The sequence below is a fragment of the Cyclopterus lumpus genome, chromosome 17 (assembly GCF_009769545.1).
Source record: "Cyclopterus lumpus isolate fCycLum1 chromosome 17, fCycLum1.pri, whole genome shotgun sequence".
Lineage (NCBI taxonomy): Eukaryota > Metazoa > Chordata > Actinopteri > Perciformes > Cyclopteridae > Cyclopterus > Cyclopterus lumpus.
The window spans coordinates 13,020,832-13,035,526 of NC_046982.1; the positions used below are offsets into that span (position 1 = coordinate 13,020,832).

Consider the following 14,695-nt stretch of genomic DNA (forward strand, 5'->3'; position numbering starts at 1 on the left):
CAGTTCTTGTGGGAGCCCATGGAGATGAGAGTAACACACGTCGATCAATGAGTGAAGCCAGCACCATGTCAGATCAGAAACTGCTGGTTGTAAATCACATTCCCACTTACACTCATTGAAGCTTCATGTGTGTCGGATTTCTTTCTGCAGATATGTTTGCACTGCAGTTGCAATCAGAATACTTAAATCTGAGGATTTTGGCAGCTTAGTTTGTTAATTGTGTGATCTAATTAGCTGTGCATCCATAGTAGAAGCTGCGGTGGTGAAATCACTTGTTTTAGGTCAGATCAGTTACATATATACTTTTTACATATACCTGCGTCATATTAAAATTGTGTTTAAACTTTTATGAAGTAGAATATTGTCAGCATAAAGTACATTTAATTATGACTACATTAGGTGATGAGGAGAATTATAGATAAATAAACCTAAAATAATATGTGATTCATTTTAAGGAGCTCATGCCTGAAGGTAAACTGTTAGATCACTAAAGCTGTGTGCCTTGTGTTCAACATACTGTTCTTGAACTTTTTTTCACCGTTCAATTTTCAGGAGTATTTTCCTCATATAATTCAAACCTGTTAGAGCAAGGACAGGAATGGAGGGTCCCATTTCCCTCTTTTTGACATAATGTTCCCAGTTTTAAGTACATTGAGTGTAAAAATGCAAAAGTGGGCCAAGAGAAAAACAGTGGAAAGCAATAAGCAAGTTTATTGTTATAATGCATTTATGGGAACACATAATAAAACCTATACAACAAATGTATGAAAAGACAGACATCCCTTTCTATGACACACATTTCAGAAGACATTTTGAACATTTTTTGCCTGCAAATAAACAAGTATTTGATGGACATTTAGACACGTCAAGCAAGACATACTAAATATTACATAGATCTAATATTATCGTTTATATTTACATTAATGGTTTACATCACCATTAATTAAACAGCGTATTTACTAGCTTGTGTTTTTAAAAAAAGTCACAAATATTGTCATTGAAGCAACTACGCTATGGAAGGTATTTATGTATTCATGCAGTTCATTCCTGTACAACAGAGTGCTGCTGTGTTTCTACCCAAGCGACCTTTATCTTAGTGCAGAGTGAAAGCAAAAGTAATGCTACAAGATTTCCTTAATTAACCACCTCAAATGACTTCCAGTAAGACATCATAAAACCTTCTTAAAACTGTGCGTTTCTCAATCATAAGATTTAACAGATGGATGAAAGGTGGCTGGGGGCGCTTGGAGCAGGCGGATCGCCCTCAGCCTATAAACAGCCATCGGAGCTGTGAAGAACAAAGACATATTTAATTTGAACAACAAATTAAAAACTATGATATCCATTGGAAACTGGTAATATACATACTGTACTGGCAGTGATTGTCAGGATATTTTGTAAGAGGTTAAATGTGGACTGACACCAACCTTCTTGGCTTTCTTGTGATCATCATTTATGGGTCTCTTTTTGTCAATCTTCTTCATTAGGTCTGATACCCATCTCTCTCTTGGGTCTGTGCACAGCTCACGCCCCTTCTTCATGGTGAAGCTAGAGGATCATTAATAATCAGCATATGCTTTACTGGCGTACTTACAAGGAATTTGAATCTGCATCTCTCTCGACAGACAGACAGGTAACGGTAAAGGTAAATAATAGACAGGACTATTATGTACACAACTAGTGAAAACAAAGTGTAAATATAAATAATGTAGAAATATAGATTTGACTAACAATATAACAATATACAATAGTGAATAGGATGTTTATTTTGAGAGAAAACATCTGTTAAAAAGAGACAATATCAGTTTAGGATGTTAAAGTGAGTTCAGCTTTACAGTGAACATCCTCATCATCTGCGTGGGTACTTACATTATAGCAGGGATGTTGCAGCCTCCATCGACCACCTGCACTCTGTACTTCACTGCGTGCCTTTGAGTGCGCTGTTTCATTTCATTCACATACTTAAAACAGCAGTCTTCATAGGTTGCTGAAGTAGAAGAAATTCAGAAATTCAGTGGCACCACATCATACATACGTATCATACCATTTGTACAACATAGTTACATATATCAATAAAAAATAATAATAATACTAAAGGTCCTGAACACAGCAATATGTACACAGTGAAGCCACTTCTGTCCACACTGTTACGGTTACTTTCTCATTGGCCTTTTTTTTTTTTTTTATCTTTGCGGTGTCATGCCATCTATGTGACACTAATGCCAGAAACCAGCTGCTCTTTTATAGTGTCTTACTTTGTGCCAGTGCAACACAGACACCAGACAGGACCAGCAGGAAGACAATTGTGTTGAACTGCATGGTGTGGTCTGTAGCACTGAAAGAAACCAGAAGAATGTCAGGAATTACAATGTTTAACTGCAATCAGCCTTATCACACTGCGATTATTGCACCTGAGCTCCTCCCACGCCTTTTCTATTCACATTTGAAACTTTGAACCTTTAACAAATATTTCATATCGGCTCTCTTTGTATATATACATACATGTATCCGACAAATTTGACTTATTTAACTCTTCGTTGTTCAACACATTGCAGGACTGGTTGACACCAATTGATTAAAGTAATTCTATAATATTTACCCATTTGTTTTTGATGGCTGCAAATATTGTATTTGTTAATTTATTGTTGGCTTTTTATGGTTAAAATAAAACAGAGCAGTATTTTCCTATATAAAGATTAAGTCTACTCACCTTAAAGCTCCAGATGTATTTGGTTTCTGTCTTCATGTGTCTGTGCAGGCAAGGTGAGGCACTCTTATAAAGAACTGTCAGGTGTCATATTTCCATAAACACACCTCACCTTTGCACTCAGCTTTCTTTTTTTCTCTTTTTTTTCGAAACCAATATTGAAATGCTTTTTTTTTTTGTTAAGCTTTTTCCCCCCAATGAGATTGTGATGTTCATGATGCTGAATACAAATACTAATCTTTAAATGTGCACCTCACCTAATATAGGGTTTTGGTAGAAAGAGAAATGTGACTTAAGTCAAACTAGTGCATTTACAGCCAGAAATTGCACGACATCTCCAGGGGTGGAAGGTCGTTGTTCTTATAAATGACATATGTCTTTTTTAGTATAATTTGAGATTTAGAAATAGGAAACATATCTTACCATATAATTAACTCCTATGTTGCCTGTCTTTGTTGTAATTGGAGTCTGCCTTTTTAAATTCTTAAAGGTTTTAACTTCCCTCACTAACACATACATTTTGAGAACTGCTCAGTTTTCCTCTATGGCTGTTGAATGAAGGCGTTTAGTGACATTATTCTTACATAACTTGTACTCAACCCTTATCCAATAAAGTCTGCAGAGTAAATCTTTGTACTTAAGAACAGTGTTTAACACAAAGGATGGAATAACAGACAATCACATGTTTGTACTAAGATGCCACTGTTAAAGCCAATCCTGCCCAAATCCTTGGTACTATAAAGTTTCAAGTGTGTTAACAGATCAAATATTTTAATCTTAATCTTGTAATGATAAGTTTCCTTTTGAATACAAGGATATATCAGTGTGTCTTTTCATGATTAGATTTATATGTTTTTGCTCAAACTGATTCCAAGGTGGTATTCTGAATAACTTTCTTGTACTCGTTCATCGCCCACACGTTGAAATGTCTGCAGAGGGCTTGCTCTCTACGAGCCTCTACAATTGTTATTATAGAGTATTAGTGCTAAATTTGATATTACTTCAAACACATTTGCATACAGACATCTTTGCAGATGTCAGCCCTCTTTTTCTCACGGCATTTGGCGGGGTGGGTTATCGTATGTGTGCAAAATTGGTGAATGAGAGGTAAACTTTAAAAAGCGCTTTGGATAAAAGGGCCACTTAAATGTAGTCCAGTCACTATTTTTAAATATTGTACAGTTACCATGTGATTCTCAGACTATGAACCTCAGAACATGATTCCCTTTGTGGAATATATCTGTCAAACAATAATAGTTTACATGTGAAGGTAAAAACACTTTCAATTCCAAGCTTTTTGAGGGCACTCCTAATTAATATTTTAATTTTTGTTTTTATACAATCCCTACAATACAATATTTGTTGTCCGGAAAAATACACTATAAATGCATCTTTGATTGCATCACACTTTCAGCCTGTAAATGTCCTGTGAATTCATTTCTACTTCTTTTGATGAAATTAAGCACATAGAGATGACATCATACTGCTATTTAATAGTTATTATTTATCTCTCATTCATTACTTTTCATGCTGAGATACGGTCTTTGGTTAGCTTTTTTAGGTTTAAAACATATACATTGCATATAACTTGCAGAACATTATTTAATGTACAGTGTAAAGGTGAAAGTGTTGCTGTTGCTCATTTACTTTTAATCGTGAGTGGAAGTCCCCAACTGATGCCACACAATATGTCTTATCAGACCATACAGGCTGTATCTCAGAAGCAATAAAGTTCACCTTAAATGACAAATACAAATTATGGAAAAAGGAAGTATAACAAATCATTAGCCACATACTTAAAAAAGTCATTAATACATGGGGGCTACTTCTAAAATGAATGGCCAAATGCCTCACATTTATTAGTATGATGACACTATTCCATGACAATTTAAAAACTAAATACAACTATATTGATTTGACAAGTTTGATAAATGAAGCTGTCCGTACTTAAACCACCAAAAGAAAGTGGAAATACACTAAGTAAAAATCTGTTTACTCTCTCAGTCATGATAATCAGTATTTTCAGAAGAGCTTGGCATCAGTTGTCCAGAATCAGATATGGAGTAATCTTCCTTTTGTCATATTGTGATCTGACAGCTAAAAAGCGTTGCATTAAAAGCACATGTCAGCGTTGCCATATCGCGTATCCACCCAAAGCCTTTACTGTTAACGCCACACTGTTGTGTTTGATATACGGACATTTTTGTTGAATGCTTTGTGACAGATATTAATGATCCTTGAGTGCCTGAGTAGACATCGGATAGCTCTGTTCACTGTTTATACTCACTCACATCCAAACACACTGCTAAAGCCCAATGAGGCGTTTCATGAAACTGCCCTTTTCTTTTCCTTGGCCTGCAGGGTACTGGTGCTCACTTTGGATGTTTACTACACTTCTACTCCAGAACACACGGCATTGTGCAATGTGTCACACAGAAAAAATCTCAGAATTTCATTTCTCTACCCCGGTTGCCACCTGATCACCAAAGCAGTTTATATACATTTGGTTTGCTGTGATTTATTGACAAATTGCCTCAGTCTTTTTTTTGCAATTCTGGTCTTGCTCCCTGCTGGGCATGTAAGTTTGATCCCAGTACAAAAATGAAATAGATCTGACTGCAACATTTCAAGGAGAAAAAAAACAAACACTAAAAAGTTGGCTGCCGTTATCTCTATTCCTGGTTGCAACTGCATATTCAAAATATCTTGATGGATTAATAGCATTAGATATTTGTCAGGAGGTGATGGTCCACTGCCAGAGGCATTTGGACTCAGGCCATGTCCTAACCTTCACCTTTGTTGCCGTTTTGCAAGCGAAGAAGACATCTCCGAGAAGCCATTTATCATTGTGTGAGAAGCTTTACTTTGGCACACAGTACAAACAAACTACTGTGAACTGAAGACAGAGTTGTCTCACATGATGTAGACTGAATAATGACACTGATTTAACATTTGCTTATTTTGCAACCATCCATTTGTAAACTGCAAACTGTTTTTTTTCTCTTGCGGGTAGCACAAACGTGCATATACAAATATCTATGTTGATGTCAAAAGGCTCAGGAGATTTGATAAGTGTAACTTTGTCGTGATTGTTTTAGGTGAGGATAAGTCCTAACATAGACAGTCAACTTATCACAATCCTGTCATTACTTATTATATACCACCAACCAAACAACATATAAAGAAATGACCCGCAAAGCCAATCCCAGCATCAGCAGAGGTAGGACGTAGTTTCACTGTGATGCTAAAGGGGCCATGAGATGGTGTAATTACATCTGTAATATGATGTATAACCTTTTGTGACAGGAAGTGAAGTTTAGGACATCTTTGGTTACACCCACTATGTAGCACAAGGTCACCATTAAAGATGTTCATTGTGATTTGATTAGACATTTAATAAAATAGCGAGGTTATTATCTTAAAAAGATACTTTTTAAAGGTTTTCCCAAAAAGTACTTTGGTATAATATTTCTTTTATTCCAGACTCATGAGTCCATAAAGCAATAAACACAAATACAACAACAATATCCATCCATCCATCCATCCATTATCACCCGCTTATCTGGGGTCGGGTCGCGGTGGCAGCAGGTTCAGCAGGCCGACCCAGGCCTCCCTCTCACCCGCAACACTTTCCAGCTCATTCTGGGGGATCCCGAGGCGTTCCAAGGCCAGCAGGGAGATATAATCCCTCCAGCGTGTCCTCGGTCTTTCCCCGGGGCCTCCTACCAGTTGGACGTGCCCGGAAAACCTCTAATGGGAGGCGTCCAGGAGGCATCCTGACTAGATGCCCGAACCACCTCAGCTGACTCCTTTCGACACGAAGGAGCAGCGACTCGACTCCAAGCTCCCCCCTGATGTCCGAGCTCCTTACCATATCTCTAAGGCTGAGCCCGGCCACCCTACGGAGGAAGCTCATTTCGGCCGCTTATAGATCTCGTTCTTTCGGTCACGACCCAGAGTTCGTGACCATAGGTGAGGGTTGGAACGTAGACCGACCAGTAAATGGAGAGCTTTGCCTTCCGGCTCAGCTCCCTCTTTACCAAGACGGACCGGTACAGCGCCTGTTTTACTGCTGCAGCCGCACTGATCCGCCTGTCGATCTCCCGCTCCACCTTACCCTCACTCGTGAACAAGACCCCGAGATACTTGAACTCCTTCGCTTGGGGTAGGCAGTTCGCCCCCACCTGGAGGGAGCAATCCGCCGGTTTCCGGCAGAGCACCATGGCCTCAGATTTGGAGGTGCTAACTCTCATCCCTGCCGCTTCGCACTCGGCTGCAAAACGCCCCAGTGAATGCTGGAGGTCACGGTCCGAGGAGGCAAACAGGACCACATCATCCGCAAACAGCAGAGAGGCGATCCCGAGACTCCCGAACCGGATCCTCTCCGCCCCCTGGCTGCGCCTAGATATCCTGTCCATGAAGGTCACGAACAGCACCGGTGATAAAGGGCAGCCCTGGCGGAGGCCAACACCCACCGGGAACGTGTCTGACTTACTACCGAGGAGACGAACACAGCTCCTACTGCAGGCGTACAGAGACCAGATGGCCCGTGCCAACGGGTCCGGCACCCCATACTCCCGCAGCACCCCCCACAAAAACCCCCAAGGGACCCGGTCGAAAGCCTTCTCCAGGTCTACAAAACACATGTAAACTGGTTGGGCAAACTCCCAGGACCCCTCCAGTAATCTTGCGAGGGTAAAGAGCTGGTCCACTGTTCCACAACCGGGACGGAATCCGCACTGTTCGTCTTGAATCTGAGGTTCGACAAGCGGTCGGAGCCTCCTCTCCAGCACCCTGGCATAAGCTTTTCCCGGGAGGCTGAGCAGTGTGATACCACGATAGTTCGAGCACACTCTCCGGTCCCCCTTCTTGAAGATTGGAACCACCACCCCGGTCTGCCAATCCATGGGCACTGTTCCCGACCCCCATGCAACACTGAAAAGGCGTGTCAACCAAGACAGCCCAACAATGTCCAGCGCTTTCAGCATCTCAGGGCGGATCTCATCCACCCCTGGCGCCTTGCCACCAAGGAGCTTTTTGACTACCTTAGCGACCTCTGCCAGGGATATGGGTGAATCCACCCCAAAGTCTTCTGGCGCTGCCCCCTCTCGGATTCCATGTCCCCAGCCTCCCTCGGGATTTGTGAGAAGTTCTTCCGGAGGTGGGAATTGAAGACCTCCCGGACAGGATCCTCTGCCAGACGTTCCCAGTTCACCCTCACTACACATTTGGGCTTGCCAGGTCTCTCTAGCCGAGTCCCCCGCCATCTGATCCAACTCACCACCAGGTGGTGATCAGTTGACAGCTCTGCTCCTCTCTTCACCCGAGTGTCCAAGACATACGGCCGCAGATCAGATGATACAATTACAAAGTCGATCATTGATCTCCGGCCTAAGGTGTTCTGGTACCAGGTACACTTATGAGCCACCTTATGTTCGAACATGGTGTTCGTTGTGGACAAACTGTGGCTAGCACAGAAGTCCAACAACAAAACACCATTCGGGTTCAGATCGGGCAAGCCGTTCCTCCCAATCACGCCCCGCCAGGTTTCTCTGTCATTGCCCACGTGAGCGTTGAAGTATCCCAGGAGAACTATGGAGTCGGCAGGCGGCGCCCTTTCCAGGACCCCTCCCACCGACTCCGAGAAGGCCGGATACTCCGAAATGCTGTTCGGTGCATAAGCACAAACAACAGTCAGAGCCTTACTCCCCGCAACCCGTAGGCGCAGGGAGGCGACCCTCTCATTCCCCGGGGAAAACTCCAACACAGCGGCGCTCAGCCGGGGGCTCGTGAATATATCTAGCTGGTACCGCTCCACCTCCTGCACCAGCTCCGGCTCTTTCCCCGCTAGTGAGGTGACGTTCCACGTCCCTAGAGCTAGTCTATGCCGCCAGCGATCGGCCCGCCCAGGTCTCCTGCCTGGCCCGCCGCCCGGTCTACATAGCACCCGACCCCGATAATTCTCCCTGCGGGTGGTGGGTCCACAGGGTGACTGCTGCTCCATGATGTTTTTTCGGGCTGAGCCCGACCGGGCCCCATGGGCGAAAGCCCGGCCACCAGACGCTCGCCGACGAGCTCCCCTCCTGGGTCTGGCTCCGGGAGGGTGGCCCGGTTTCCCTTGTCCGGGCAAGGTAGCTTCAGTCCGTGGGCTGCTTATCATCAGGGTTTATTAAACAACAACAATATATAAAATACAATACAATACAATACAGGGACATAGGTACAATTACTGCAGTTAAAAAGTCACTTGTGGTTTAAAAACATACAAACACTTGTTCCAATGTTTCCAGAAACGGGAAAAATACCTTGTATCACTCTGTGTTGGCTCAGTTAAGACTTTTATAATTACATTTTCTGAGTCATTTAATCGACATTTAAATTTGTATATAAAATTCCTCAACACAGCATGGAAAGTGGGAACATTACGAGTCACAAACATCTGACTTGCACTTGTCCATCTGGGAAGTTTGAGCAAGATTCTGAAAGCATCATTAAATGCCACCTGAATCTTTTTCATTTTCGCTTTACTATAACTGCAACACAGGTGGGCTGTATAGAGAGGAGTACAGTAGGCTCTGAAGAGAGCAGTTTTAACATCTTCTGTACACATATGAAATTTACGTGCCAGCATGTTGGCTTGGGCATAAAGTTTGCAACACTGCCGCTGCACATCGTCATCATCACTGAGGTCGTTCCTGATGATGTGACCCAAATATCTGACTTTCTGCACCACATTTAGCTCCTGGTCTCCCAAAACAAAGGAAGGAAAATGTAGCTTCTGATCCTCCTTGGTTTTAGCTATGATAACACTCTTTTTAGAGTTGAACTTGATATCATAGTGCACCCCATATCTTGAGCAGATTCTGAGCAATTGTTGTAAACCAGCGCTATAAGGGGACAGGACCACTAAGTCGTCAGCGTAGATCAGATGGTTAATAAGACTTTCCCCCACCATACATCATGTCTTACACTCTTTTAACTCTTTAGAAAGGCCGTCCATATATAGATTTTAAAAAAGCAGGTGACAGTATTCCACCTTGTCGGACCCTATTGGTCACTAGGAAGGGTGCAGATACACTCTTACCCCATCTAGCTCGCATGGTTTGACGTGAATACCAAAAGTGCAAAATTCTAATCACATATGGAGGGACCCCTCGCTCTTGCAATTTGATAAACAATTTGGAATGATTAATTCGATCAAAAGCTTTAGATGCATCTAGGAAACACATACATATTGTGGTGTTATGTCTCCTGTACTTATTGATTATCAGTGGTAGTGATGTAATCTTGAAGCCTATCTAAGAGGATTCGTTCTAATACTTTAGAAATTATACTGGCCAGAGCAATTGGTCAGTAATTTTCAATGCTGGATATTTTGCCGGTTTTATTTTTGATTACTGGCACTAACAGAACAGTGAGCATTGAGTCAGGAAGTACGCCATGCATTAACAATCAAGAGAAACACAGAGCGAGTAACACTGACATTCTGTTGGTAGCATGCCTCAGATGTTCTGCTGTTATTTGGTCAAGGCCACATGCTTTGTTCAATGCTAATTTTTCAATGGCATACAACACTTCATCAGGTCTAATACACACACCAGCTTCATTGGGAACATCACCAATATTAAATGTGTCACTCTTAACACTGTTGAAAATATCCCTAGAATGTTTACTCCACAGATCTGCAATACTGTCCGAACCAATAGCCCCATCAATATTGGATGGCAGTGGCATCTTAATGTTATTGGCAACCTTAAATTCTCTCCAGAATTCATAGACATTGTTCTGTTGAAACTTTTTGGCCATGGAGTTTGCCCTCATGGCTTGTTCATTTCTTTTAATGAAGCGAACAGCATATTTAAATCTAGCATTTGCTTGTTTCTTATGTTCACACTCTGGACCATGCCTTGCTTTTCCTGATAAAACCCAGTTATTAAAAGCTTCCTTAGCCTCTATATGGAGTTCAGATACATATTCATTCCATCCTGGTCTAAGATTATGTTGTTTAGCCCTTTTTTTGCAAAATGAGTTACTAACATTATTTAGACAATTCACAATGTTATCATACATTACACATAGATCACTATTGTGCTTCTGGTTCTTACAGTTAATGTTGCCACACAGAATTGCATCAAATGGTATGTCAATATTTCCAAGGCTCAGTTTGTGAATTGTAACGCAAGAAATCATCTTCTGTGAGGTTTGACCAATCTACTTTAAAATGTTGTTCATGGTTATCATCATCATTACTGGTCAACTCAGGTAGACTCTCAACATGCAATCTCATAGAGACAGATATGTGATCTGTTGTAGGCAGCTCATACAAGATTGCAACATCCTGAAGACAGTCATGAGCATCAGCTGTACATATACAGTGATCCAGCCAAGATGTTGTATGCCATGCTTCACTGGTATATGTGTAGCTATTTACTGGCAACAGCACTTTGCTGGAAAGAACCAACTTGCTATCTTAACAAAATTGCATTAGGTGTTGACCAAACAGGGAGTTATTATCTGAAATATCAGCGTTCATATCCCCCACAATAAATATATTTGTATACGCACTGTCTTTGACAAAAGAATTTATAAAAGCGAGCCTATGAAAGTATTCATCCTCGTGGACGCAACCCCTCTGCTTAGATCAGGTTGCTCCAGGACCGAGGCTCCATGCACCTGAGTTACACCTTCCATACCCCGACTCGTGTCCTCCTCGTTAACCCGGCGAATCTGCGCATCCCTTCCGCTCAACACAGGCTGTTCAACCCTGCATATGCGTTGGTTTAAATCCGCCGTTATCGTACGGAGATCCTCACAGACATTTGTCTGTAAACACATGGCATGTTTCATGGAGGACATGTCTGTGCTTAGACGCTCAATTTTCCCAAGCAGGCAAGAAACGTCAAGGAAGTTGAAAGTCACAGGCGGAAATTCATCAATGTAATGAGACACAAAACGAGGGATATTCTCGCCCGCCTCATTAAGTAGTTTCAAACAACTCTTTACGTTATTTACATCTTTTTGTGCCCCCTTGTGTGCTACAAAGCGTTGACTGGAGCTTGAGCAGAGTTCAAAAAGTACTTTCTTTGAACTCTCAATCCAATCCGACCCGAAGTGGTTCACAACTAATAAAATAATGTTGTCATGACTCAGAGTTTTCATTTTTATGACGAGGAAGTTTAAAAGTTCATCTTCCACAATAATGTTGCCATCAATAGCCGTGTAGATCTCTGGTTTAATTAGAGATCTACTCGGAGCAGCCGCATTTCCACTAGCCCTCTCCGCCATTTTGGTACTTTAAATTAACGTTAACATCGTATTGTAACTGGGCACCAGTATAGATTTGTCTAATTGTGGTATGTCATGGAGGAATAGATGACATACCAATGTCCAATATTAAACAACCTTTCTCTAACCTCAAGCATAGTTGCCATGCACAGATATTACAGACAGATGTTATTTTTATAATGCTAGCACTGGACATGAACAAACACAATCTGGGGTTTTGCACAAACATCTAATTTTAACATTCTTTCTGTTTTGTTCAGCATGAAAAGTCCGACAGGTGTACGAAATAGTGCTGCTCCACTGCACAATTGTGAGTGCAGTTTTCAAGCCATAGCATTCTTGTTTTATTCTAATTCATTCATTGCTTTGCTCTACCCAGAAGCAATTCTCTTCAGATGACACTGCTCTGAAGATAAGATCAAATATTACACAACTCAACAAATTAGATGGTTTGGGGTTTTCTAAAAGAATGCATCATAATTTCCCATGTTTTTTTCCCAGTGAAATTGTCCTAGGGTTTTATCTACAGGTGTTAGTTACAATCATCTTGGAGAAAGAAGTCTGTAATGTAACAATGTGTCTGACGTGGTCTTACTGGACTTCAAAGCAGCACATATTTTTACACACACATTACACTCATCAGAAGGACTGTATATCATCAGCTTTTCCAGTCTCTCATGGAGCCACTTTTACTATTATAACAATTTAGCCTGTTATGAAATCTGCTACACTGGATGAGAACGTAGACAGTTTTGTCAGGCACCACAAACAAGCACAAACATTTAGAGTATAATTAGAGTTTAGTGGGAGTTAAGCTCCCTGGCCTGCAACCAATAAAAATGTTGACTGCGATTTGCAGTGGACATTGGACAGCGGCTCTACGCTGATGGATAAGAAAAGAAACGAAACTGTTATGGCTCGAAGCACAAGCCAAGCTCCCCTGACAGATGAGGGTTTGTGTGGCACACAGCATAAACACATGCAGTGGCTTGTTTGAGTTGTGCCTGAAGGGAAATGTGAAGTATGATTGTTGCTGAAAACGTTTGGTTGGTATTGTGCAATAAAAACTCTTATGAAAGGAGCTCTATTCAGTGTTCCTTAACCATAATTACACTAACAAACACATTACAGTTATGTCTGTGCTGTATTTGACCAGTGTTTTCTGCCTAACATCCAACCTCACTTTCTCAGGGAAACATTATATGTTTATGTCGGAGCGGTTGCTTCGGCTCTTTCAATGCAGCAAATAAACTGCTGTGAAGTACAGTATGAGGGAGAAAGAGAGTTTCATTCTTCAACAGAGAGCAACTATGATTCATTATTGTGTAAGTCCAGTTATCTGTGGGAAAGAGAACATTTCTTGAGTTACAAATGGCTTGTGACATATTCTCAAGTTAAGAACATAGTGAAGTCCTGTAGGGAAAATAGTTTCTCTACGATTGAACTTTCATTGCCATTAATTTAATGACACTCGTTGGATAAAGTAAAATATTCAGTTCAAATGATTTATTAAAACCTGCTCAAGAATAGCAAGCACATACAATTGTCTGTGCTGTTCTGCTTGGTGGGGGAAAATATGTATAAAAGGATTCGCAAGACATTTAGAATATTTCCATTTGATGTAATAGGAACACTTTAGAAGCATGGGGTCTTGGGCTTGATAAGTCTGAACATTGTGTAGTTTCACTGGGGTAATCAGAGTGTTGTGTTAACTGTCTGTGTAAAGGAGGATTACGTCCAGCATTAAGTGCTGTTGCCCTCTGGAGGCAGATGAAGTGAACTGCTTTAGCTTTCAAATGAAAAATATCACACGCAAAGAAACATCACAGGTCACAACCCCAACCTGGAAAAACACCCACGTGAAAACAGTTAAGACAAAAATGTCAGGCTATAATATTGATTAAAGATAAACTGAGAGGGGTCAAACACATTCAAATGAATGCTGATTTTTGTCATTCCCGAAATGTCTAAGCATTTGACACTCCGGGGTTTGATGGCTTTTCTGTGTTCAAAGTTCTGGGAACCAATCGGTATTGCAGTCCATGATGCATGCAGTACGTTCATGTCTGATTCACTGCATGGTGTATGTGGAGAGTGCAAGCTGGCGTTAACAATGCTCATTTCAAAACACATTGTTGTAAGGTTTTGCAAATGGTAAGTGTATTCAACATGTTTTATAAACCTCAAGATAAATATAAAGGGTTTTGATGGGAACAATGACTATAAAAGAACTCAATAGGCTAACCATATTTAAGTCTGTTTAAGGAAATGACTCATTCTTGAAGTTACTGCAGACAATTTACCAAAGCATATCCAAGAACTTTAGTTTTGGTTTAAATTCCTTTACTTTATTTTCATAATAAATATAATCACCATGTCTGTTTGTTTTGTTATCGTTGTAAAAGAAAGGAATAGCCCATTAACTTTCTCACTGTGAGGGAGCACTGCGCCACTGTGGGAATACATGTGAACATGATGAGACATGATCTGAGTCCATGAAATGTGAACTATGTCTTGTATGTTTACCTTGACATTATATTGGCTGATACGACCACACTTACAACACGTTTGAGCTTTTGCTGAAACTGGAAAGGTAAATGTGTCAAGAAAAAAAAACTCAATGTAGGAAGGGTTTAAGAAGAAACTATTGTGAAAACCATTTCTCCACAGTTGTTTTAATATCTCTCACCTTCTGACTCCCTT

At 41.1% G+C, this 14,695-nt stretch overlaps 1 protein-coding gene across 1 annotated transcript; it reads right to left on the reverse strand.

The window, feature by feature from the left end:
* Nucleotides 1–694: 694 nt before the first annotated feature.
* On the reverse strand, nt 695–2,785 carry ccl25a (chemokine (C-C motif) ligand 25a). The gene is made up of 5 exons (XM_034555975.1): nt 2,711–2,785; nt 2,256–2,335; nt 1,870–1,987; nt 1,428–1,548; nt 695–1,288 (listed from the first exon to the last, which is right to left on the reverse strand). The coding sequence occupies exons 2-5, from the start codon at nt 2,317–2,319 to the stop codon at nt 1,265–1,267; spliced, it is 327 nt and encodes a 108-aa protein (XP_034411866.1). The 5' UTR covers nt 2,320–2,335; nt 2,711–2,785; the 3' UTR covers nt 695–1,264.
* Nucleotides 2,786–14,695: the final 11,910 nt, after the last annotated feature.